This window comes from Cottoperca gobio, chromosome 17 (assembly GCF_900634415.1).
Source record: "Cottoperca gobio chromosome 17, fCotGob3.1, whole genome shotgun sequence".
In the NCBI taxonomy this organism is placed as follows: Eukaryota; Metazoa; Chordata; class Actinopteri; order Perciformes; family Bovichtidae; genus Cottoperca; species Cottoperca gobio.
In genome coordinates, this window is record NC_041371.1 from 20901000 (window position 1) to 20927486 (window position 26487).

General features: G+C 39.3%; 2 protein-coding genes across 2 annotated transcripts; both read left to right on the top strand.

Annotated features, from left to right (window-relative positions):
* Positions 1 to 1504: 1504 nt before the first annotated feature.
* On the top strand, positions 1505 to 10459 carry LOC115022406 (deoxyribodipyrimidine photo-lyase-like). Its single transcript, XM_029453387.1, has 10 exons — positions 1505 to 2015; positions 2218 to 2555; positions 2643 to 2791; positions 3888 to 4070; positions 4325 to 4483; positions 6814 to 7012; positions 8678 to 8830; positions 9544 to 9665; positions 9764 to 9923; positions 10015 to 10459. Exons 1-10 carry the CDS (start codon positions 1993 to 1995, stop codon positions 10161 to 10163), a joined length of 1635 nt encoding a protein of 544 aa, XP_029309247.1. The 5' UTR covers positions 1505 to 1992; the 3' UTR covers positions 10164 to 10459.
* Positions 10460 to 14997: 4538 nt separating this feature from the next.
* On the top strand, positions 14998 to 24063 carry LOC115022405 (deoxyribodipyrimidine photo-lyase-like). Its single transcript, XM_029453386.1, has 10 exons — positions 14998 to 15195; positions 15398 to 15735; positions 15823 to 15971; positions 18735 to 18917; positions 19172 to 19330; positions 20974 to 21172; positions 22249 to 22401; positions 23115 to 23236; positions 23335 to 23494; positions 23586 to 24063. The coding sequence occupies exons 1-10, from the start codon at positions 15173 to 15175 to the stop codon at positions 23732 to 23734; spliced, it is 1635 nt and encodes a 544-aa protein (XP_029309246.1). The 5' UTR covers positions 14998 to 15172; the 3' UTR covers positions 23735 to 24063.
* The last annotated feature ends 2424 nt before the right edge of the window (positions 24064 to 26487 follow it).

A 26487-nucleotide genomic window follows, 5' to 3' on the forward strand; every position in this document is an offset into this window, starting at 1 on the left:
TCTCCACAATGTGCCGCTTTGCCGTCGCCTCGCAAATGAGACATACACACTTTTCTTTCATTGTTGTAAAAAAATATTCTTCCTCCCATTCATTGTGAAAATCGTTCGTTTTCTTTCGCTTTTCTGCCATGTTTAGTGTAAAAACGCACCTCGCGCCCCATCGTAGCTGCTCCCGCTAGCTTGTCTCAGCGAAAAGGTAAATGGAGATTTAGCTTGCGCGTTGAACTCTGACCCCAGACAAGGTCAGAGTTTTTATACATAAAACATTTTGGTTTTTTTAATTCTATATTCAATATTGTCATCTTAAAATAAAGAATAATTCAAATGTTATTGATCAAATAAAACAGTAAAACAATTAAATACAAATTTTAGACGGAGCTCCATCTATTTCTATAACATGCCCTGCGGGCGACTCACGTAGTCCCTGCGGGCACCGCGTTGGCTGCCCCTGGTTTAAATGCTCTGGCCACTTAAACGCTGCCTCTTGAATACAAAGTGTAATGGGGAATTTCTTCTTTTTTTAAAGTAGTGGTGTTAATGCTTAGTCCTAGTTAGGTTGACAAACCGCCCTTTGTCCTGCTGAAATTAAAAGGTATAAAACATCACTTCTTTTGTTTAAAGAAACAAATAAAGCTAAACAAACTGGAGCACAGACAACCTAAAAGAAATTAGAAATGATTAATGAATGATGAGGACAATGAAACCTTGTCTTTATGGTGCTGATATTGCACTGGTGCTTGAACAACTTCAGCAAAGACCTTGAGCCTGCACTAACTGATAAAGAAGGACTCATCAAAGACAGAGCTCACATACTTTAAAAAAACAAAAACTTCTACATCATTATTATTTGTTTCCTTGGTAACCAAAGCCAGTCTTGCTTGCCTAGTCTACGACCAAGCACACTTACAGACGGTACTCCTTCTGCTTTAATGACCTTCATAACACCCTATCGCCTGGCAACAGACATCATCATCTGGTATCCAGGAACAGCAAACTGTCTGCTCCAGACCTTCGAATCTTTTCCATTTTGTTTCCCATAATCCCAATTGTTATCTATTCATTACAGTACATATTCGAGGCCAGTATGGCTTTATAAGAATGTCAGCAGATGTGATTGGAACTTTGAACTCCCATAGCCCACCACTGCATCCTTAATTGTGTTTTTATTTTTTCTATTAAACTTCAGTAAGTTATTGTTTAAAATGTGTTTTACATATTTAATATTCAGTTATGTCAAACCATTTGGGGATTTATTTATGTTTTATAAAGTTATCTTTAAATTAGAATTATTTTCAAAGTGCATACAAAATGTTTGATGTTTTACACACTAAAATTCTATATATATGCAAAAGATTATTGGGTACCGTTGCTCACTGATGGTGAAAAAGCAAGAGAGAACGGTTCTTAAATTCACACACTAAAAGATGCTTAACGAAATGGCAGCAGCAGTTCACTCTGTATTTGACTAGTTGGAAGATACTGACAACCTCCCAACCGTTAGTAGCTAACATTAGCTAGTACTTTATAGTAACGTTTGTGTTTCTAGCGAGGACCTTACCTAGTGACATGTCGACTTTGTCTGGAACTGTTTGAGTTCTCCCCCCAGCCGCTGTTTGATCACCGTTGTTCATACTTTAAAACCACGAGAGACAATCCCGAGTGCAAAGAGATATAAAATAGCAGTCGGCAGCCTTATTCGTCACAGTTAGAGGCTACGCTACAAAAATAAACGAACCTCCTTCGAGCGTTAACGGCGGTGCGCGTGCCCTGTAGAGACATTCCGTCTGCATTGTGGGAAATGTAGTTAAATCCAAAAGACGGTGTGTTACCAAACCTAAACATCAGCGTGCTCATAACTGGTCTTATAAAGGAAATACGAAGCCTGCTAACGTGTTTCTCATAACTGGACTTCTAAAAGGACGTCGGCTGCTGTTTATGTCGCTCAACTATCTTTAAAACACTTCTGCCAGAACTACACGTTGTATTCATTGTATGTTGCACTGCATTTGGAGGAGGTAAGTTGAATGAGCAGCTTCTCTAGCGTCGTCGTGTTGTTGGCTTTTTTTTCTTCTATCATTTAATATGTGGCTAGTATTTCCTAATTCATTCTATCTTCCAACATAATATTGTTTTCGTACTGTTTGGTTTCTGTAATGTTTTGCTAGTGTACACTTTGTTATCTTGAGTTTTTCACCATGTTCACTGGTTTATCTCCAGCTCTTTCTTGAGGCAGTTATTGGGGGTTGTTGCCCACACTTATCAGAGACCCTCTTCAGTATTATTCCCCCTGACCAAGTCATTCACTGGTCAAACTATCATGTCGGACAAAAAGCGCAAGTCAACATCTTCTGCTAAAGAGCCCAGCGCTAAGCAGCAGAAGGTGGCTCCCATGAAGGAGAGGGGCTGGCTGCAGGACAGTTTGAAGCAGCTCAGGACAGAGAAGAAGGAGATGAAATTGAACAAAAAGCGCCTCCGCTTTATATCTGACACTGAGAAGATAAAGCAGGGCTCAGAGGGGGTCCTGTACTGGATGTCAAGAGACCACAGAGTACAAGGTAAACACTTAAACCCACTACCAGTAATGCAACAAGGGACTTGTATTTCTCCATGTGTCTATTGTCAACATGTTTTGTGTGTTTCAGATAATTGGGCGTTAGTCCGTGCCCAGCGGCTTGCCTTGAAGGAGAAACTTCCTCTACACATCTGTGTCTGTCTGGTTGTCCCAGAATCAGAGCTGTCCACTCTGAGACATTTCAGCTTTATGCTGAAAGGTCTGGAAGAAGTAGCAAAGGTATTCACTTCATGACTCTTTGAATGCACTGAGTACAGCCAAGTAGGTTTTCACATACAAGGCATTTGCTTTGGTGTATTGGTGCATACATTATACATAAAAGCAAGTATTTCAAAATCAAGAATGATAAATATAGACTAGAAGAAAAATACAATAAGAATATTAAGAAATACTTATTTTTTTCCAGTAGTACATTAGTCGGTTTGTCACAACGACAACAATCATACATTATAATGCATTTATTGTAATACTACATCAACCAGATAAAGCAATAGCACAAAACACTTTCAGGCTCTAAAAAATGCATTACTTCCTCTAAGTTAATACTATTGTAAAGTGAAAACTTTAACAATCAATTATTTGATTGACAGCAAATAATCAATTACCATTTTGATTCATTAATTGTTAAGGTGGCTCATTAAGTAAAAATGCCAAACTGTTTCTGGTACACGCTTCTTCAATGTGAGGATCTGTTGTTATATATTCTTCGTTGATTACTCATACCATTTTGCCAACTAATCTATTAGTTGATTTAATTGACAGAGATGTGCTTCTTCACAAAGAATAATGTGAAAGCATCACTTTAAATCTTTTGTTTGTGCTAATAGGTTTCTTAGAAATAAGTTCTTCAGCGTGAAAAAAGCTTTAAAAAAAAATCAACTAAACACATCTTAGACGACTAAGAACAAAACAACCAATTATTCGACTAAAAGCGTGCCGCCCTGTGCTGTTTTATGTTTCTCAAACTATTGGTCAGTCACAACAGGCAGATTTGAGACATACACTTTGGGTTATTGAGACTATTGCATACGGTTTTAAAGACCAAAGTGTTAAGTTAAGATCATAGAATCAACAATAATAAAAATAATCATTATTTGCAGCCATAAAGTGATTAATTAAATATATATATTTAAATCAATTAATATAAAGGGCACAGAGCTGGCTTCTTCACATGTTTCCCTATTAAGTATAGCTATAGTTAAATGTGTAGTAGGCTATTAGAAGGCACAGAAGTCACATTTATTCTACACAACATTCAATTTCTTTGCACCTTCACGCTCATATTAACCGTTGTTGTTCTGCTTCCACCAAACAGGAATGCAAAGTCTTAGACATCCAGTTCCACTTGCTGCATGGTTCAGCGGGGGACGTTCTCCCTGGCTTTGTGTCGGACCGTGGCCTGGGCGCAGTGTTGACAGACTTCTCCCCCCTCAGAGAGCCGCTGCAGTGGTTAGAGGATGTTAAAAAGGCTCTTCCAAAGGACATTCCCCTCATACAGGTAAAGACTCTCACTCAGAGAGGGACATAGTGTTGATAGGGTGCTCTCACTCTGGTTATCTGAGTTCTCCTTCTTTCACTGATTATGCCTTTGCTTTATTTGTTGTTGTCGTCACATTTGTTCACAAAGAAATCGATATGAGAAACACTGTACTTACACTCTCATTTTATGTGTATTACCTTTTATTTGTGCCCATGTGTGCTGTGAGTATATCTTTATCATCTGTTATAAAGACCTCTTTTTCCTTTTTATAGGTTGATGCCCACAATATTGTTCCCTGCTGGGTAGCATCACCTAAACTTGAGTACGCTGCCAGGACGATCAGAGGAAAGATCACAAAGCTTTTGCCAGAGTTCCTCACAGACTTTCCTCTGGTAGAGAAACACCCCTACACAGCTACAAAACCCGCCAAAGTAAGTGTTGCAGTAACGAAGGAACAGTTAGATAGTTGGGAATAAAAGTTAATTTGCTCTTGTAAAGAGAAAAAAGGAACTCATGCATTATGGAGCTTTTTTTCCAATCTTTAATAAAGAGCGTGTTTTTCAGTTTTAGAGCATGACTGCTAGATTTCATGTTCAGATTCACACTCAAATAGTCCCTGCTTGTGCTTACAGTTAGGTCCATAAATATTTGGACATTGAAACAATTTTCAGAATTTTGGCTCTGTACACCACCACAATGGAATTGAAATTAAACAATCAATATGTACTTTAAGTGCAGACCTTCAGCTTTAATGTGAGGGTATTTACAGCCAAATCAGATGAATGGTGGAGGAATTACAACACATTCTATATGTGGTATCCCCTTTTTAAGGGACCAAAAGTAATTGGACAAAGTAACATAATCATAAATCAAATTGTCACTTTTAATATTTGGTTGCAGTCAATGACAGCCTGAAGTCTGGAACCCATAGACATCACCAGACGCTGGGTTTGGTCCCTGGTCATGCTCTGCCAGGCCTTTACTGCAGCGGTCTTCACTTCCTGCTTGTTCTTTGGGCAGTTTCCCTTCCGTTTTGTCTTCAGCAAGTGAAATGCTCAATTAAATTCAGGTCAGGTGACTGACTTGGCCATGGCAGAACATTCCACTTCTTTTCCTTAAATCTCTGGTTGCTTTCGCAGTATGCTTTGGGCCGTCCAATGAGTTCTGAAGCATTTGGCTGAATATGAGCAGATAATATTTCCCGAAACACTTCAGAGTTCATCCTGCTGCTTTTGTCAGCAGTCACATCATCAATAAATACAAGGGAACCAGTTCCATTGGCAGCCATACATGCCCACGCCATAACACTACCACCACCATGCTTCACTGATGAGGTGGTATGCTTTGGATCGTGAGCAGTTCCTTCCCTTCTCCATACTCTTCTCTTCCCATCACTCTACAAGTTGATCTTTGTCATCCGTCAGGAAGTTGTTCCAGAACTCTACAGGCTCTTTTAGATGTGTTTTTAGCAAACTCTAATCTGTTCTTCCTGTTGTTGAGGCTCACCAAGGTTGACATTGTGTAGTGAACCCTCTGTATTTACTCTGGTGAAGACTTCTCTTGATTATTCACTTTGACACAGATACACCTACCTCCTGGAGAGTGTTCTTGATCTGGCCAACTGTTGTGAAGGGCTTTTTCTTCACCAGGAGAAGAATTATTTTCTTCATCCACCACCGTTGTCTTCCGTGGTCTTCAAGATCTTTTGGTGTTGCTGAGCTCACCAGTGCGTTCTTTCTTTTTAAGAATGTACCAAACAGTTGATTTGACCACACTTAATGTTTTTGCTATTTCTCTGATCGGTTTGTTTTGATGTTTCAGCCTAATGATGGCTTGCTTCACTGATCGTGACAGCTCTTTAGACTTCATATTGAGAGTTGACCTCAACACATCCCGAATGCAAATACCACACTTTAAATGACTGCTAGACCTTTTATCTGCTCCTTGTAAATGAACTAATGAGGAAATGACACACACCGGGCCATGGAACAGCTGAGCAGCCAATTGTCTAATTACTTTTGGTCCCTTAAAAAGGGGATACCACGTATAAAATATGTTGTAATTCCGCCACCATTCACCTGATTTGTATGTAAATACCCTCAAAGCTGAAAGTCTGCACTTAGAGCACATATTGATTGTTTAATTTCAAGTCCATTGTGGTGGTGTACAGAGCCAAAATGATGAAAATGTTGTCAATGTCTAAATATTTATGGACCTAACTGTATATTTGCTCTACTTCTGTTCAAACTGCGTGCTTGTACTCAGATATATTTTTGCCAGCCATCAGATATATTGTCGCTTGCACATAGATATATTGTTGCTTGCTCTCAGATATATTATTGCTTGCACAGATTTCCTGCACTTCAGCTTCAGGCTTTCTAACATTCAATCTTCTTCTATGCGGGCATTAAACGTCTGCTCTCAGATTTTTTGTGCAATAACCCTGTCAAAATTGACCAACCAATAAAATGCCAGGTGTAGTGTTGACCATTAAAATTATCCTTGCTTTGCTGTGGGCGCGTTTGCTTTACTTTTTAGATCTTTTTAGATCTTCCCTGACGAGAAGTTACTCTTGAATGAAAATAATCATTATTTGCAACTATAAAGTGAGGAATAAAAGATATGTATTTTGTGTGAGGAGAATAGCTGAAGCTGAAACGCAGGAAATGTGTGCAAATGACAATATATCTGAGTGCAAGCATGCAGTTTGAGCAGAAGCTGAGTTTCTTCTTTTCTCTTTTCTCCCACCTTCACCTTACAGCCAGTGGACTGGGAAGAAACCCTGGCCTCCCTGCAGGTTGACCAAGCAGTAGGAGAGCCGGAGTGGGCTAAGCCCGGCACAAAGGGAGGGGTGGCCATGTTGGAGTCCTTCATTGATGAACGCCTCAAAGTGTTTGACACCCAACGCAACGACCCAAACGTTGCCGGCCTCAGTCAGCTGTCGCCCTGGATCCGCTTTGGTCAGTCTCACCATGTCTTTTACAATTGTGGGTGTTAATTTAATTCATGTCTTGTGGCAAAAAGATGGTTTTGTAAAAATTGGCAGTAACTATGTATTGGCTTTAATTTACTCTTTTAGCACCTCTTACTCAATATTATTAAATAAATATATATATATATATATATATAATATATACTTAAATATTATGAAAAGGGAAATGCAATGTTTTTCTTTACCTTTCGCTTGATCCTCTCTGTTAGTTATTCTTATTTTAACAGTCTGAGCCTGTCTGTGGCAAAAACAAACACTTTTAGTAGACGTACATTGAAGGTGCAGAATTGCCCCGAGCGATTACATTGCAGCTTGTGTAGCGTCCGCAGCGTTCTCGCTCAATACTGGACCAATTACAAAAAGTGTTGTCCCCATTAGTCACTTCAACACAAAAACATCGAGAAAATACCAAAACTCACATCTGTGTCTTTTCTGGATGAAAAAAAAAAAAAGCTCCTCAGCCACAGCAATCAAGCTTTAGGCCCGTTCTTACCGTTACTGCTGTTATATTCTTCTGGTGTTATCGATGGTTTAAAATCAAGTCTCTAAATGGTTGACGGGTGTCCCACAAGGATCAATATTCAGACCTCTGTTATTCAATTAGAGTTTGCTCGAATGGATGTACTTTGCTTAAAAGATTACAAATGGATTCTTAAACCAGAACAGAGATCATCTCTCCTTTTCATCTTGCTATTTAAGTTGCTGATATACACTATATGGACAAAAGTATTGGGCCACCTACACATTACACCTACAGGAGCTTTTATTACATCCCATTCCAAATTAATAGGCATTTATGATGAATGACAATGCAGTTGGTCCCTCTTTGCAGCTATAACAGCTTCCACTTTTCTGGGAAGGCTTTCCACAACATTTTTGAGCGTGTCTGGGGGAAGGTTTGCCCGTTCATCCAGAAGAGCATTAGTGAGGTCAGACACTGATGTTGGACGAGAGGGCCTGGTTTGCAATCTCTGTTCTAGTTCATCCCAAAGGTTCAATGGGGTTGAGGTCAGATCTCTGTGCGGGCCAGTCAAGTTCTTCCACACCAAACTCATCACAGCATGCCTTTATGGACCTTGCTTTGTGCACTGGGGCACAGTCATGCTGGAACAAAGAAGGTTCTTCCCCAAACTGTTTCCACAAAGTTGGAAGCATAGAATTGTCCAAAATAACTTAAGAGGGTAAGATGAAGCATTAAGATGTTGGTGCTGATATTAATGCCAGAGTTGGTTTGGAACGCTGCAGTTATTGAGTCAGCAGAGCTTTGGTGACTTTTACGCACTATGTGCTTCAGCACTCGGCTTCATGTGGTCTGCGACTTTGTGGCTGAGTTGCTGTGGTTCTTAAATGTTTCCACTTTGCAATAATACTACTTACAGTTGATCGTGGAATATCTAGGAGAGAAGAACTTTCACAAACTGACTTGTTGCAACGGTGCATCCTATTACAGCACCACGTTCAAATTCAGTGAGCTCTTTAGAACGAGCCATTCTTTCACACATGTTTGTAAAGGCAGACTGCATGGCTAGGTGCTTGATGTTATACACCTATGGCAATGGGACTGAATGAATCAGCTGAATCCAATGATTATCTTTTATAATCCTCTTCAATTATCTCTTCTTCCTCTCATCAGGCCACCTGTCAGCCCAGCGTGTGGCGCTGCAGGTTCAGTGCAGTGGGAAGTCTGCAGGTCATTCTGTCGCCTCCTTCATCGAGGAGCTGGTGGTGCGCAGGGAGCTGACGGACAACTTCTGCTTCTACAACAAGAAGTACGACCGCGTGGAGGGTCAGTTTAGATCTCATTAAATCGCATCCTTTTCACTCTATTGTGAAGTGTCTCATTAGTGACATCATTCAGATCTGCTCACAAGCTGGATTAATGGAAGGGTTCGGATGTCTTGAAGTCTGGTCATAGTCTTTGTTTTACCGACAATAGATAATTACGGCCGCAATTTGCAGACGGGAGTCACTGCACCAAAGCAATGCATTGCTGTAGACGAGGGCAGCAGCAAAACACATTTTAGCCACCTAAAAAAAGGCCCACCTACATTTTTTAAATCGGTTTCAAGTGTATGCTATATTTAGAATATTTTCACACCTTTAACTTGAGAGACAGCAATACAGTCTGTTTCTGACAGGGAACTGAAGCCCTTATATTCGTCTATGCTCTCGCCAAAGCTCTATCAAAAAACTGTCATTTTATCTTGCATACCACAGGGGGTTGCTGATCTCCTGCTGCCTCGATCGGTTAGTTAGTTAGTTGTATTGTGTGACTTTGGTGAATATGAACTAACTATATTCCCACAATAATACTGACAAAATAACCAATCAAAAACTAAGTTTTTCTGCCGCCCCAGTCCACAGCAGTACATTGCTTTGCTCCCGTGCAGTAACTCCAGTCTGCTTCTCCAAACTGTGGGCGTGCCGACCGTCATCTATGTCTACATTGACAGCTTGTAAAGCTTTTAAATGTCGTTGTATTTTATGTGTGTTACTCAGGTGCGTATGAGTGGGCTCAGAAGTCTTTGAAAGATCATGCCAAAGACAAGAGAGAGTATCTCTACACCCGCGAGCAGCTGGAGAAAGCAAAGACACATGACAAACTCTGGAATGGCGCTCAGGTACTTTCTTATTCCAGTAATCATTATGTAACAATTGCTCGGCAGTCCGTGTTAAACTCTGTATCTTACTGCTTTGTATTTCATATTACATCCGTTAGTACCAGATGGTCACTGAGGGGAAGATGCATGGTTTCTTGAGGATGTACTGGGCCAAAAAGATCCTGGAGTGGACTTCTTCACCAGAGGAAGCGCTCTCCATCGCTCTATACCTAAACGATCGCTATAGTCTGGATGGCCAGGACCCCAATGGCTTTGTCGGTGAGGATAAAGATTCAACAGTGTGACACTGATTTACTGAATTAACTTTTCTCTTATATTCATGCTTCCCCACTGTGTGTGTCCCCTGTAGGTTGTATGTGGTCCATTTGTGGCATGCATGACCGGGCCTGGGCAGAGAGAGCCGTTTTTGGAAAGATCCGCTACATGAACTACAAAGGCTGCCAGCGGAAGTTTGACGTAGCGCGGTTTGAGAGAAGACACTGTCCCAAAAAACTTTGAAGCCTGAAATGTTTTGAAGCATGGGAATAAAATGGCTGGCAGCCTAAATCTCCTACACCTTTACCTCCGGGGGAGCGTTTGTACAGCCTTTCTTATAATGGATGTTTTGTTCCTCCCTGCCTGATTTGTCCAAAGCATTCAGTATATTATCACTTGAGCTGTTGCTTTATTAAATATTCAGACATGTTGTTTATGCTTATCAAGGTAGTTTACTGTAAAGTGTGCTGTTGCTTCATTTAACATGAGATTATGATCTCTGGTGGCTACTCTGTAATCATAAAGAGCTATTTGATTTGTTTTATGTAACTGTTTTACACTTGCTTTATATATATATATAGATATATATATATATAGATATAGATAGATGATTATAGATATATAGATAGATATATAGATATATATATATATATATATCTATATATCTATATAGATATATATACAGTATATCTCAAAAGTGAGTACACCCTTTAGATTTTTGCAAATATTCTGTTATATCCTTTCAGGGGATAACATTATCCTACTGAAACTTTGATATAACTTAAAGTAGTCAGTGTGCTGCTTGAATAACAGTATAGATTTATTGTCCTTTGAAAATGACTCAGTACACAGCTGTTAATGTCTAAACAGCTGGCAACAAAAGTGAGTACACCCCATAGTGAACATGTCTAAATTGTGCCCAAAGTGTCAATATTTTGTGTGACCACCATTGTTATCTAGCACTGCTTTAACCCTCCTGGGCATGGAATTCACCAGAGCTGCACAGGTTGCTTCTGGAATCTTCTTCCACTCCTCCACGACGACATCACGGAGCGCACGGATGTTGGACACCTTGCACTCCTCCACCTTCCTCTTGAGGATGCCCCACATGTGCTCAATTGGGTTTAGGTCTGGAGACATACTTGGCCAGTCCATCACCTTAACCTTCAGCTTCTTCAGCAAGGCCGTTGTCATCTTGGAGGTGTGTTTAGGGTCATTATCATGTTGGAAAACTGCCCTACGGCCCAGTTTCCGAAGAGAGGGGATCATGCTCTGCTGCAGGATGTCACAGTATATATTGGAATTCATGTGTCCCTCAATGAAATGCAGCTCCCCAGTGCCGGCAGCACTCATGCAGCCCCAGACCATGATGCTGCCACCACCATGCTTGACTGTAGGCAAAACACATTTGTCTTGGTACTCCTCACCAGGGTGCCGCCACACACGCCGGACACCATCTGACCCAAACAGGTTTATTTTGGTCTCATCAGACCACAGGACATGGTTCCAGTAACTCATGTTCTTGGATTCATTGTCTTCAGCAAACTGTTTGCGGGCTTTCTTATGCATCGGTTTCAGAAGGGGCTTCTGTCTGGGGCGACGGCCATACAAACCGATTTGATGCAGTGTGCGGCGTATGGTCTGGGCACTGACAGGCTGACATCCCACTTCTGCAACCTCTGCAGCAATGCTGGAAGCACTCGCACGTCTATTTTTGGAAACCAACCTCTGGATATGACGCTGAGCACGTGGACTCAACTTCTTTGGTCGACCCTGGCGAGGCCTGTTCCGAGTGGAACCTGTCCTGGAAAACCGCTGTATGATCTTAGCCACTGTGCTGCAACTCATTTTCATGGTGTTGGCAATCTTCTTATAGCCAAGGCCATCTTTGTGAAGCGCAATAATCCTTTTTTTCAGCCGCTCAGAGAGTTCCTTGCCATGAGGTGCCATGTTGTCCAGCATTCAGAGAGAATTGTGCCCAAAACACCAAATTTAACAGCCCTGCTTATCATTTACACCTGAATCCTTGTAACACTAACGAGTCACATGACACCAGGGCGGGAAAACAACATCATTGGGCACAATTAGGACATGTTCACTATGGGGTGTACTCACTTTTGTTGCCAGCTGTTTAGACATTAACAGCTGTGTACTGAGTAATTTTCAAAGGACAATAAATCTATAGCTGTTATTCAAGCAGCACACTGACTACTTTAAGTTATATCAAAGTTTTCAGTAGGATAATGTTATCCCCTGAAAGGATATAACAGAATATTTGCAAAAATCTAAAGGGTGTACTCACTTTTGAGATATACTGTGTGTGTGTGTGTGTGTGTGTATATATATATATATATATATATATATATATATATATATATATATATATATATATATATATATATATATATATATATATATATATATATATATCTATATATATATATATATATATATATATATATATATATATATATATATATATATATATATATATATATATATATCTATATATATATATATATATCTATATCTATATATATAGATATATCTATATATATAGATATATATATATATATATATAGAGAGAGATATATATAGATATATATCTATATATATAGATATCTATATATATATATAGAGAGATATATATATATATAGAGAGAGATATATATATATAGAGAGAGATATATATATATAGAGAGAGATATATATATATAGAGAGATATATATATATATATATATAGATATATATATAGATATATAGATATAGATATATATAACATCTATTATATATATATATATAGAATATATATAGATATATATATTAGATTATATAGATAATAGATATATATATTTCTATATATATATCTAGATATAATCATATGATATATATAGATTATATATATATCTATATATATATAGATATATCTATATATCTATATATATCATATATATATATATAGCTATATATAGATCTATATATCTATATATATATAGATATATATATAGATATATATATATATATATATAGATAATATATATATGATATTATATATATATATAGATATATATATATTATAATAGATATATATAGATATATAGATATATAGATATATAGATATATATATATATATAGATATATATATATATAGATATAGATATATCTCTATATATAGATATAGATATAGATATATCTCTATCTAATCTATATATATATATATCCAGGAATCCAGGTTGAAAAACAGAAAGTTCATATCCACCCAAATCATCTGTTTTATCGCCTACTAGCTATTGTACAGAGAGAGGAAGACATGGCTCCATACTTTGGCTATGAACTTACAACAATGCCAACTTCACTATTCAAGGACAATTTAATGTGTAAAACTATAAAGGCCCAACTAGCAAAATCCCTAGGAAATGGTGTGCAACCGTGTGCGGAAAATGTGCAAGCTATGCATGTTCTTGATGGCAGGGCCCTTATGAGTGAGTGAAATGGCAGAAGAAGGTGACATACAAAGACATAACGATACAATATGCCACTATGTGCGTGCAAGGTATATTTGGCTTATGTGTGGTAAAAATCATCTTTATACCATTTTTTTCCGGGTCAAAATGTCCAAAGACCAGACTATGAGGCCGCATGTTTTGGACATTGGGTGAAGAAAGGGGCGGAGCTGTCAACTGATCACCATCTGGTGGTGAGTTGTGCCAACTCCAGGGGTATCACACTTCTCAGCCTCCCTGGTAAAGTCTACTCCAAGGTGCTGGAAAGGGGGGTTCAGTCTATAGTCGAACATCGGATTGAAGAGGAACAATGCGGATTCAGTCCCGGCCGTGGAACAACGGACCATCTTTTCACTCTCGCAAGGATCCTGGAGGGGGCCTGGGAGTACTCCCATCTGGTCTACATGTGTTTTGTGGATCTGAAGAAGGCGTATGACCGGGTCTCCTGGGTGATACTGTGGGAGTATGGGGTGGGGGGTCACTTTTTAGGGCCATCCAATCCCTGTACGCCCAAAGAGTTGTGTTCGGGCATCTAGTAAGGATGCCACCTGAAACTATTAAGTCATAAACTAAAGTATTGGACATAATACACATTTTGATTTTGGTGTCCTTGCTCGTATACTTGGCAAGAAAGTATGTGAGCTCTGTTTCTGATGAGTCCTTCTTTGTCAGTTAGTGCAGGCTCAAGGTCTTTGCTGAAGTTGTTCAAGCAGCAGTGCAATATCAGCACCATAAAGGCAAGGTTTCATTGTACTCTCATTCATTCATTTCTTCTTTCTTTTAGGTTGTCTGTGCTCCAGTTTGTTTAACTTTATTTTTTTCTTTAAACAAAATAAATGATGTTTTATACCTTTTAATTTCAGCAGGACAAATGGCTGTTTGTCAACTAGGACTAAACATTAACACCACTAATAAAAATAATTAAAAAAAAGATCCCCATTACACTTCAGCAACTCAGTGGCCAGAGCATTTAAACCTTCCTACTGAATATTCATACAGAAAGACAGACAAATAAGCAAGATGCAGACAGATTCACACAATACTGGACTAAACCATTATAGTTCATTACTACTTAGATTGGAGGAATAAAAGTATAGACAATTAAATTTTTACAGTTAATTTAGCTGACACCTTTGTCCAAAGCGACTTGCTAAATGAACTGTAATGTATCTGTCTGTACAAAAATACTTTTTTTCCTAAAACAATGAAGGCCAGTAATACTTTTTAATAAATGAGAACATTTGCTCACTGCAGGCCATAAACAAATATAAACTTAACTAGCAAACAACAAAAGCAATCTTTATTGTATTGTATTGTAAACTGATAAATGGTACTGCATTCAAGAGAAGGTTTGTGGGGCGGGCAGCATAGCTGGAAACTCGAAAGGCTCGTTACATTTACATGTAACTCAAAGTAACTGACACTGTGAAAAGAGTTGGTCGGCACATCACTACTGTTTGTTCTTTTTGAGGCTACGGTACAACATACACAACCGTCCTTCGAGCGTAAACGGCGGTGCGCATGCCCTGTAGAGACATTCCATCTGCATTGTGGGAAATGTAGTTAAATCCAAAAAAACTGTTACACAACCTAAACATCAGCGTGCTCATAACTCGTCTTATAAAAGAAATACGAAGCCTGCTAACGTGTTTCTCATAACTGGACTTCTAAAAGGACGTCGGCTGCTGTTTATGTCGCTCAACTATCTTTAAAACACTTCTGCCAGAACTACACGTTGTATTCATTGTATGTTGCACTGCATTTGGAGGAGGTAAGTTGAATGAGCAGCTTCTCTAGCGTCGTCGTGTTGTTGGCTTTTTTTTCTTCTATCATTTAATATGTGGCTAGTATTTCCTAATTCATTCTATCTTCCAACATAATATTGTTTTCGTACTGTTTGGTTTCTGTAATGTTTTGCTAGTGTACACTTTGTTATCTTGAGTTTTTCACCATGTTCACTGGTTTATCTCCAGCTCTTTCTTGAGGCAGTTATTGGGGGTTGTTGCCCACACTTATCAGAGACCCTCTTCAGTATTATTCCCCCTGACCAAGTCATTCACTGGTCAAACTATCATGTCGGACAAAAAGCGCAAGTCAACATCTGCTGCTAAAGAGCCCAGCGCTAAGCAGCAGAAGGTGGCTCCCATGAAGGAGAGGGGCTGGCTGCAGGACAGTTTGAAGCAGCTCAGGACAGAGAAGAAGGAGATGAAATTGAACAAAAAGCGCCTCCGCTTTATATCTGACACTGAGAAGATAAAGCAGGGCTCAGAGGGGGTCCTGTACTGGATGTCAAGAGACCACAGAGTACAAGGTAAACACTTAAACCCACTACCAGTAATGCAACAAGGGACTTGTATTTCTCCATGTGTCTATTGTCAACATGTTTTGTGTGTTTCAGATAATTGGGCGTTAGTCCGTGCCCAGCGGCTTGCCTTGAAGGAGAAACTTCCTCTACACATCTGTGTCTGTCTGGTTGTCCCAGAATCAGAGCTGTCCACTCTGAGACATTTCAGCTTTATGCTGAAAGGTCTGGAAGAAGTAGCAAAGGTATTCACTTCATGACTCTTTGAATGCACTGAGTACAGCCAAGTAGGTTTTCACATACAAGGCATTTGCTTTGGTGTATTGGTGCATACATTATACATAAAAGCAAGTATTTCAAAATCAAGAATGATAAATATAGACTAGAAGAAAAATACAATAAGAATATTAAGAAATACTTATTTTTTTCCAGTAGTACATTAGTCGGTTTGTCACAACGACAACAATCATACATTATAATGCATTTATTGTAATACTACATCAACCAGATAAATCAATAGCACAAAACACTTTCAGGCTCTAAAAAATGCATTACTTCCTCTAAGTTAATACTATTGTAAAGTGAAAACTTTAACAATCAATTATTTGATTGACAGCAAATAATCAATTACCATTTTGATTCATTAATTGTTAAGGTGGCTCATTAAGTAAAAATGCCAAACTGTTTCTGGTACACGCTTCTTCAATGTGAGGATTTGTTGTTATATATTCTTCGTTGATTACTCATACCATTTTGCCAACTAATCTATTAGTTGATTTAATTGACAGAGATGTGCTTCTTCACAAAGAATGCGAAAGCACTTTAAATCTTGTGTTTACCGAAGATGTGCTAATAGGTTTCTTAGAAATAAGTTCTTCAGTGTGAAAAAAGCTTTAAAAAAAACAACTAAACACATAAACTTAAACGACTAAGAACAAAACAACCAATTATGCGACTAAGAGCGTGCCGCCCTGTGCTGTTTTATGTTTCTCAAACTATTGGGCAGCCAAAACAAGCAGATTTGAGACAGTCAAGCTAGAAAGTCTGTACACCTTCTCCATGTTTTATTACATTACAGACTTATTCTACAATAGATTAAGTGAAAACAGGTTTTTAGAAAATATGCAATTTATTTTTTAGACAACAATAGGTTATTTAGGGGTTACATATCTGTACACACCCATAGCCTAATATTTAGTTGATGCACCTTTGGCAGCGATTACAGCTTCAAGGCGTCTTGGGAAAGAAGCTACGAACTTGACACACTTGTTTCTGGAGATTTCTGCCCATTCCTCTTGGCATATCCTTGCAAGCCCCGTCAGGTTGGATGGAAGCGTTGGTACACCGCCATTTTCAGCTCTTTCCACAGATGTTCAATTGGATTCAGGTCTGGTCCACTCAAGGACATTCACAGACTTTCTCCGAAGCCACTCCTTTGTTCTCTTGGCTGTGTGCTTTGGGTCATTGTCATGTTGGAAGGTAAACCGTCGCCCCTAGTCTGAGGTCCAGAGCGCTCTGGAGCCGGTTTTCTTCAAGGATCTCGGTGTACTTAGCTGCATTCATCTTTCCCTCTATCAGGACTAGTCGCCCCGTTCCCGCTGCTGAAAACATCCCCACATCATGGTGCTGCCACCACCATGCTTCACTGTAGATATTGTAGTAGCCCGGTGATGAGCGTTGCCTGGTTTCCTCCTGACGTAACACTTGGCATTAGGGCCAACCAAAAAGTTCTATTTTGGTTTCATCAGAGCAGAGAATTTTGTTTCTCAGTCCTCTAGGTGCCTTTTGGCAAACTCCAAGCAGGCTGTACATGTGCTTTTTACTAAGGAGTGACTTCCGTCTGGCCACTCTGCCATAAAGGCCTGATTGGTGGAGTGCTGCCTGGATGGTTGATCTTCTGAAAGGTTCTCCCATCTCCTCAAGGATACGCTGGAGCTCTGTCAGAGTGACCCTCAGGTTCCTGCTCACCTCCCTGGCCAATGCCCGTCTTCTCCAATTCATCAGTTTGTCCGGGCGGCCAGATCTAGAAAGATTATTGGTGGTTCCAAACTTCTTCCATTTACAAATGATGGTGGCCACTGTGCTCTTTGGGATCTGTAAAGCTACGGAAATGTTTCCATACCCATCTCCAGATCTATGCCTTGACACAATCCTGTTTCTGAGGTCTGCAGATACTTATTTTGATCCCATTGCTTGGATTTTGCTCTAACGTGCACTGTTAGACTGTGGGACCTTATATAGGAAGGTGTTGGCCATCCCCAATCGTGTCCAATCAATTTAATTTACCACAGGTGGACTCCAATTAAGTTGTAGAAACATCTCAAGCAGTATCAGTGAAAACAAAATGCACCTCAGCTCACTTGTGGGTGTCATATCAAAGGGTGTGCACACTTGTTATTAAGCACAAATGTCTAAAAACCTGTTTTCACGTTGTCATTATGAGCTATTTTGTGTAGAATTTTGAGACAGAAAATGAACTCAATCTATAGTAGAATAAGTTGGTAACGTAATAAAACATGGAGAAGGTGAAAGGGGTGTGCAGACTTTCCGGCTTGACTGTACACTTTGGGTGATTGAAACTAATGTATACGGTTTTAAAGACCAAAGTGTTAATTTAAGATCCTAGAATCAACAATAATAGAAATAATCATTATTTTCAGCCATAAAGTGATTAATTAAATATATTTATATAATAATAATACATTAGATTTGTATAGCGCTTCTCTAGAAACTCTAAGACGCTTTATATATATATGTGTGTGTGTGTGTGTGTATATATATATATATATATATATATATATATATATATATATATATATTATTTAAATCAATTAATATAAAGGGCACAGAGCTGGCTTCTTCACATGTTTCCCTATTAAGTATAGCTATAGTTAAATGTGTAGTAGGCTATTAGAAGGCACAGAAGTCACATTTATTCTACACAACATTCAATTTCTTTGCACCTTCACGCTCATATTAACCGTTGTTGTTCTGCTTCCACCAAACAGGAATGCAAAGTCTTAGACATCCAGTTCCACTTGCTGCATGGTTCAGCGGGGGACGTTCTCCCTGGCTTTGTGTCGGACCGTGGCCTGGGCGCAGTGTTGACAGACTTCTCCCCCCTCAGAGAGCCGCTGCAGTGGTTAGAGGATGTTAAAAAGGCTCTTCCAAAGGACATTCCCCTCATACAGGTAAAGACTCTCACTCAGAGAGGGACATAGTGTTGATAGGGTGCTCTCACTCTGGTTATCTGAGTTCTCCTTCTTTCACTGATTATGCCTTTGCTTTATTTGTTGTTGTCGTCACATTTGTTCACAAAGAAATCGATATGAGAAACACTGTACTTACACTCTCATTTTATGTGTATTACCTTTTATTTGTGCCCATGTGTGCTGTGAGTATATCTTTATCATCTGTTATAAAGACCTCTTTTTCCTTTTTATAGGTTGATGCCCACAATATTGTTCCCTGCTGGGTAGCATCACCTAAACTTGAGTACGCTGCCAGGACGATCAGAGGAAAGATCACAAAGCTTTTGCCAGAGTTCCTCACAGACTTTCCTCTGGTAGAGAAACACCCCTACACAGCTACAAAACCCGCCAAAGTAAGTGTTGCAGTAACGAAGGAACAGTTAGATAGTTGGGAATAAAAGTTAATTTGCTCTTGTAAAGAGAAAAAAGGAACTCATGCATTATGGAGCTTTTTTTCCAATCTTTAATAAAGAGCGTGTTTTTCAGTTTTAGAGCATGACTGCTAGATTTCATGTTCAGATTTTGTAATGCTTTCCCTCAAATCTTTGCCCTCACACTCAAATAGTCCCTGCTTGTGCTTACATTTGCTCGGCTTCTGCTCAAATGGCATGCTTGCACTCAGATATGTTGTTGCTTGCACTCAGATATGTTGTTGCTTGCACTCAGATATGTTGTTGCTTGCACTCAGATATGTTGTTGCTTGCACTCAGATATGTTGTTCCTTGCACAGATTTCCTGCACTTCAGCTTCAGGCTTTCTCACATTTAGGCTGCTTCTGTGCGGGCGTGAAACGTCTGCGCTCAGATTTCTCCTCTGCTCTCAGATTTTTTGTGCAATAACCCTGTCAAAATTGACCAACCAATTAAATGGCAGGTGTAGCGTTGACCATTAAAATGATCCCTGCTTCGCTATAGAGCGTCCCTGATGGGCAGTTACTCCTATACTTATAATAAAAATAATCATCAGAATCAGAAATCCTTTATTAGTCCTACAATGTGGACATTTACGTTGTTACAGCAAAAGAACATATTAAGTAAAGTGCCGAGCATACGATAATTAAATAAAAACTAATTTAAGTACAAAGCGGTTGAGTAGTCTATAAAGATGAATATTGCACATGAGAGTGATAATTGCACAACAGTGGTGGAATAGTCTGTTCTTGGTGTGGTGATCTACCAGGGGCCGTGGTGATGGTACAGTCTGACCGCTGCAGGAAGAAAGAACCTCCGGTATCTCTCACTGAAGGAGCTGCAAAGTGTGGACAAAGTGTCCTGAAGGGGGTGGGACATGTTGTCCAATAGAGAGGACTGCTTGGCCGTCATTCTCCTGTCTCCCACCACCTCCCCAGTGTCCAGAAGACTCCCCAGGACAGAGCTGGCCTTCTTCACCAGTCTGTATTTGCAGCTATAAAGTGAGGAATAAAAAATATATATTTTGTGTGAGGAGAATGGCTGAAGCTGAAACACAAGAAATTTGAGCAAGCAACAATATATCTGAGTGCAAGCATGCAGTTTGAGCAGAAGCTGAGCGAATCTAAGCGCAAGCATAACACTCTTGAATAAAGATAAGGAAAAAAGCTCCATAATACATTCATGTTTTTATGTCACATTCAAGGACTTTTGGATCCGTTAAGACGAAACAAGACGACATAAAGCTGTTGGTGAACTTATTGTTGAGTCTGCAATAAAGCACTTCCTGTCAACCTTCAGCAGCTCCTCTCCTCTGCACATTATTTATTGACGAGAATATAAACGGTAGACTACCTAAAAGTAAAACATTCTTCACAGCACTAGATATTAAAGCTGCAGGGCTGTGATTGATATGTCATACACTAGTTTGAGCCTCCCGATAACTTAATCAAGGTGAAAGACTCACAACTTCACTTCTTTTGAAGTTGGTTTCTACAAAATCACAATGTATATTTAAGATATTCACTGTCAGCTGTGACCTCTGCTGAGTTTCTTCTTTTCTCTTTTCTCCCACCTTCACCTTACAGCCAGTGGACTGGGAAGAAACCCTGGCCTCCCTGCAGGTTGACCAAGCAGTAGGAGAGCCGGAGTGGGCTAAGCCCGGCACAAAGGGAGGGGTGGCCATGTTGGAGTCCTTCATTGATGAACGCCTCAAAGTGTTTGACACCCAACGCAACGACCCAAACGCTGCCGCCCTCAGTCAGCTGTCGCCCTGGATCCGCTTTGGTCAGTATCACCATGACTTTTACAATTGTGGGTGTTAATTTAATTCATGTCTTGTGGCAAAAAGATGGTTTTGTAAAAATTGGCAGTAACTATGTATTAGCTTTAATTTACTCTTTTAGCACCTCTTACTCACATTTCCTTCCACACCTGTGCCTTAAACAACTATTAGCCTATATCTAAGCCTCTCTGTCTGTCTGAAATCATAGAATCAGTGGTTAACAGATAACTTTGATATTTTTCAACCTGGACCTGTTTTCCCGTGTCTAGTGACTAATGGGGACAACACTTTCTGAAATTGAGAAAACGCTGCAGCCGGTCTGACAGGCTCAGATTGATATACTAAGTATCTGACAACATTATGAAAAAGGAAATAAAACGTTTTTCTTTACCTTTCGCTTGATCCTCTCTGTTAGTTATTCTTATTTTAACAGTCTGAGCCTGTCTGTGGCAAAAACAAACACTTTTAGTAGACGTACATTGAAGGTGCAGAATTGCCCCTAGCGATTACGTTGCAGCTTGTTTAGTGTCACTCATTACTGGACCAATTACGAAAAGTGTTGTCCCCATTAGTCACTTCAACACAAAAACATCGAGAAAATACCAAAGTTACCCTTTAACTCACATCTCTGTCTTTCTGGAGGAGGAAAAAAGCTCCTCAGCCACAGCAATCAAGCTTTAGGCCCGTTCTTACCGTTACTGCTGTTATATTCTTCTGGTGTTGTCGATGGTTTAAAATCAAGTCTCTAAATGGTTGACGGGTGTCCCACAAGGATCAATATTCAGACCTCTGTTATTCAATTAGAGTTTGCTCGAATGGATGTACTTTGCTTAAAAGATTACAAATGGATTCTTAAACCAGAACAGAGATCATCTCTCCTTTTCATCTTGCTATTTAAGTTGCTGATATATTTAACATCCTAAGTTGAGTTCAAAGTGAACAACTATGACTCCAGATCACAGAATAGGTTAACTTTAAAGTCCGTCATACCAACTCTTTTTTCCATTGCTTCCTCATTCTTCCTCTTTATCCGCCTCTTTTATAATCCTCTTCAATTATCTCTTCTTCCTCTCATCAGGCCACCTGTCAGCCCAGCGTGTGGCGCTGCAGGTTCAGTGCAGTGGGAAGTCTGCAGGTCATTCTGTCGCCTCCTTCATCGAGGAGCTGGTGGTGCGCAGGGAGCTGACGGACAACTTCTGCTTCTACAACAAGAAGTACGACCGCGTGGAGGGTCAGTTTAGATCTCATTAAATCGCATCCTTTTCACTCTATTGTGAAGTGTCTCATTAGTGACATCATTCAGATCTGCTCACAAGCTGGATTAATGGAAGGGTTCGGATGTCTTGAAGTCTGGTCATAGTCTTTGTTTTACCGACAATAGATAATTACGGCCGCAATTTGCAGACGGGAGTCACTGCACCAAAGCAATGCATTGCTGTAGACGAGGGCAGCAGCAAAACACATTTTAGCCACCTAAAAAAAGGCCCACCTACATTTTTTAAATCGGTTTCAAGTGTATGCTATATTTAGAATATTTTCACACCTTTAACTTGAGAGACAGCAATACAGTCTGTTTCTGACAGGGAACTGAAGCCCTTATATTCGTCTATGCTCTCGCCAAAGCTCTATCAAAAAACTGTCATTTTATCTTGCATACCACAGGGGGTTGCTGATCTCCTGCTGCCTCGATCGGTTAGTTAGTTAGTTGTATTGTGTGACTTTGGTGAATATGAACTAACTATATTCCCACAATAATACTGACAAAATAACCAATCAAAAACTAAGTTTTTCTGCCGCCCCAGTCCACAGCAGTACATTGCTTTGCTCCCGTGCAGTAACTCCAGTCTGCTTCTCCAAACTGTGGGCGTGCCGACCGTCATCTATGTCTACATTGACAGCTTGTAAAGCTTTTAAATGTCGTTGTATTTTATGTGTGTTACTCAGGTGCGTATGAGTGGGCTCAGAAGTCTTTGAAAGATCATGCCAAAGACAAGAGAGAGTATCTCTACACCCGCGAGCAGCTGGAGAAAGCAAAGACACATGACAAACTCTGGAATGGCGCTCAGGTACTTTCTTATTCCAGTAATCATTATGTAACAATTGCTCGGCAGTCCGTGTTAAACTCTGTATCTTACTGCTTTGTATTTCATATTACATCCGTTAGTACCAGATGGTCACTGAGGGGAAGATGCATGGTTTCTTGAGGATGTACTGGGCCAAAAAGATCCTGGAGTGGACTTCTTCACCAGAGGAAGCGCTCTCCATCGCTCTATACCTAAACGATCGCTATAGTCTGGATGGCCAGGACCCCAATGGCTTTGTCGGTGAGGATAAAGATTCAACAGTGTGACACTGATTTACTGAATTAACTTTTCTCTTATATTCATGCTTCCCCACTGTGTGTGTCCCCTGTAGGTTGTATGTGGTCCATTTGTGGCATCCATGACCAAGGCTGGGCAGAGAGAGCCGTTTTTGGAAAGATCCGCTACATGAACTACAAAGGCTGCCAGCGGAAGTTTGACGTAGCGCGGTTTGAGAGAAGACACTGTCCCAAAAAACTTTGAAGCCTGAAATGTTTTGAAGCATGGGAATAAAATGGCTGGCAGCCTAAATCTCCTACACCTTTACCTCCGGGGAGCGTTTGTACAGCCTTTCTTATAATGGATGTTTTGTTCCTCCCTGCCTGATTTGTCCAAAGCATTCAGTATATTATCACTTGAGCTGTTGCTTTATTAAATATTCAGACATGTTGTTTATGCTTATCAAGGTAGTTTACTGTAAAGTGTGCTGTTGCTTCATTTAACATGAGATTATGATCTCTGGTGGCTACTCTGTAATCATAAAGAGCTATTTGATTTGTTTTATACAATTTTAAATGTTATTTTACACAAAAGATGCTTTGTTTGTCGTTAATGTTTCAACACTATAAACTGTTCTTTTAGAGGAACTCTGGAGATTTGACTCCTTTCTAAAAAGCCAAAAGCATTTTCTGTTCACTTATATCCCAGTATTCTTTTTTTATTTACTGTTTTCCAGCTGTAATTTGTTTGTGTGATCTGAAATAATGCAGATTTTAATAATAATAAATGATAATAACATCAAAAGCACACTATTTTTACCAAGTACTGATGTAATTAAGCACAGAAACAAAAAACACTTCTGCCCGAACTCATTAACTGAACCTTCAGTCGTGGATAAAAACACCCTTCAGGTAACAACGCACTTAATACCATTTCACAAATAACAATAGAACCTCCCTTACGCTATAGGCCCTTTTGTACTGTTCATTTCAAGGGAAAGAGATGCACTCAAGGCTGTTCACTGTCTTGTGCCAATTAGCTGAAACCAGTTGGTATGTCTGCAGGGAATAAGTATAACTAGGATATTATAATGTCATTTCCTGGTTTAAGGTCCGCGGCACTTAAAAAGTTCTAAGTTTCTATCATACTGGCTGTTTGCCTTCAACTGCTGTTGAAGATGAAGTAAATCCATTCTAACAATAAGATTGTGTTGCGTAAAACCCATTATGCAGTATGTAGAATAATAAACAATCAGTATGTCAATTATATTTGAATAAATCTCTCTTTTACTGTTCTTCAGTTGTAATTTATCTGTATGATCTGAAATACAGCATATGTTAATAATAATAATTAATATTAATAGACTTCATTTATTATTCTTTATGCAAAGTCACACACCCACCCACAATCATCTTGAACTGATTGCATTAACATTAAATATTCAATTAAGCATAGCAACACTTTTCCATTCAAATAAGATTGCGTTGCATAAAACCCCATAACCAATATGTAGAATAACAAACAATCAGTATATCAATTATATTCTAATTAATCTCATAAAAGAGAACGCAACTGTTCTTATCATAAATCCATTCAGCAGTGATATGTGTTGTAGTGTAATGTTATTGTTGACATATACAGTATGCATCTTATTCCAAGTGCTTTCCTTACCAGTCCAACAATAAATTCATGCTTATAGAGAACAGTCCATACTTTGATGTTTTATCCGGCTCTGAAACAACGAGCCCCCGGGAATATCAATATTTCCCTTTAACACAGAACTTTGCATCATTGCCGGTAATCTTCAAGCTCTTGTTGGGGGACTACTGTTCTCTGCTGCTTTATTAAATAGATCATAGCAGACAGAAAACTACTTGAAGTCAAAGCTTAGTAAGAACACACTCACAACTTTTTAAACTGAGGGTTATGCTGCTGGCATGATTATTGCAACCGATATTTGGTTTCAGCCGAATCTTAAGGTTTCACAAAGTTATGATAGTAAATTAATATTACACCTAATATTAGCTCAGCTTTGTATCATGCTCACATCATCACGTCAGTTGCACTTTTGCTATATCAGGGGGATGTCAAACGAGATGAATTGCTTTGCTAAAGACTACGGTGCCTATTTTTGTTTTAAAATGTATTTTCCTTCCTGCCTTTTTTTAATTCATGCTAGCAGCTCTGTGAGGCTGCACTTTCAGCTAAATGCTAACATCAGCATGCTAACATGCTCACAATCACAATTCTATCATAATGATGTTTAGCAGGTGTAATGTCTGAAAAGTGAAGCCAATCCGGAAGTGCCTAAACTTGCATTCTCTCTAATAGCCAGCAGGGGGGGCAGGTCCATTGGTTGCAAGGTTGGAAGTCTAATTGCATAGAAGTCTGAGAAAATGACCCGACTTCTTACTGGATTTATTACTTCAGTAAACATTTTCCTAACATCAAAACATCAAAGTATGGACTGTTCTTGATACAATGGCTAGTTTCAACTCTTGATCAATACAGCATGTTGTTCATTTTATAAATTATGATCCCATTTAGAGTAACATAGACGATAAAGCAGCTTGTGCTTTTGGGCAAGGCTACCTTGTGATTGACAGGTTTCTACCACGGTGTTGTCCAATCTGGGTGTTGTCCGTGTTTTGGCACAAAACTTTGACCCTTTCACAGTGTTTTCAGTTCATAAAATGATGTTTTTACATTTTGGCCACTAGAAAATGTTTTGTTCAGCATTTGGTTTTACTTCCAATGGCCGTCGCCATCTAATGCCATAGCCTACTCGAGGGTTCCAAACTAGTCCACAAACCAATGTGTGATTTTATGGTGACTACGTCCACTTTTATGAGCTTGCAATGGTCACCAAATTAGTTTAGCATGTTAGCATGCTAAAGTTTGCTTATTAGCAAGAAGCTAGGCTGATGGGTGTCATTAGTTTTGCAGGAATTAAGACATAAACGAATGTATTGGACATAATAAAAAGTTTGACCTGACAATGGCTCTAAAGGAAAAGT

What these genes read in the sequence shown, in the direction of transcription:
- LOC115022406 (XM_029453387.1), top strand. Translation starts at nt 1,993, where the DNA reads ATGTTGCACTGCATTTGGAGGAG. An exon ending in TTGCACTGCATTTGGAGGAG is followed by an intron (nt 2,016 to 2,217) that starts GTAAGTTGAATG and finishes GTTTATCTCCAG; the next exon opens with CTCTTTCTTGAGGCAGTTAT. An exon ending in AAGAGACCACAGAGTACAAG is followed by an intron (nt 2,556 to 2,642) that starts GTAAACACTTAA and finishes TGTGTGTTTCAG; the next exon opens with ATAATTGGGCGTTAGTCCGT.
- LOC115022405 (XM_029453386.1), top strand. Translation starts at nt 15,173, where the DNA reads ATGTTGCACTGCATTTGGAGGAG. An exon ending in AAGAGACCACAGAGTACAAG is followed by an intron (nt 15,736 to 15,822) that starts GTAAACACTTAA and finishes TGTGTGTTTCAG; the next exon opens with ATAATTGGGCGTTAGTCCGT. An exon ending in GAAGTACGACCGCGTGGAGG is followed by an intron (nt 22,402 to 23,114) that starts GTCAGTTTAGAT and finishes TGTGTTACTCAG; the next exon opens with GTGCGTATGAGTGGGCTCAG.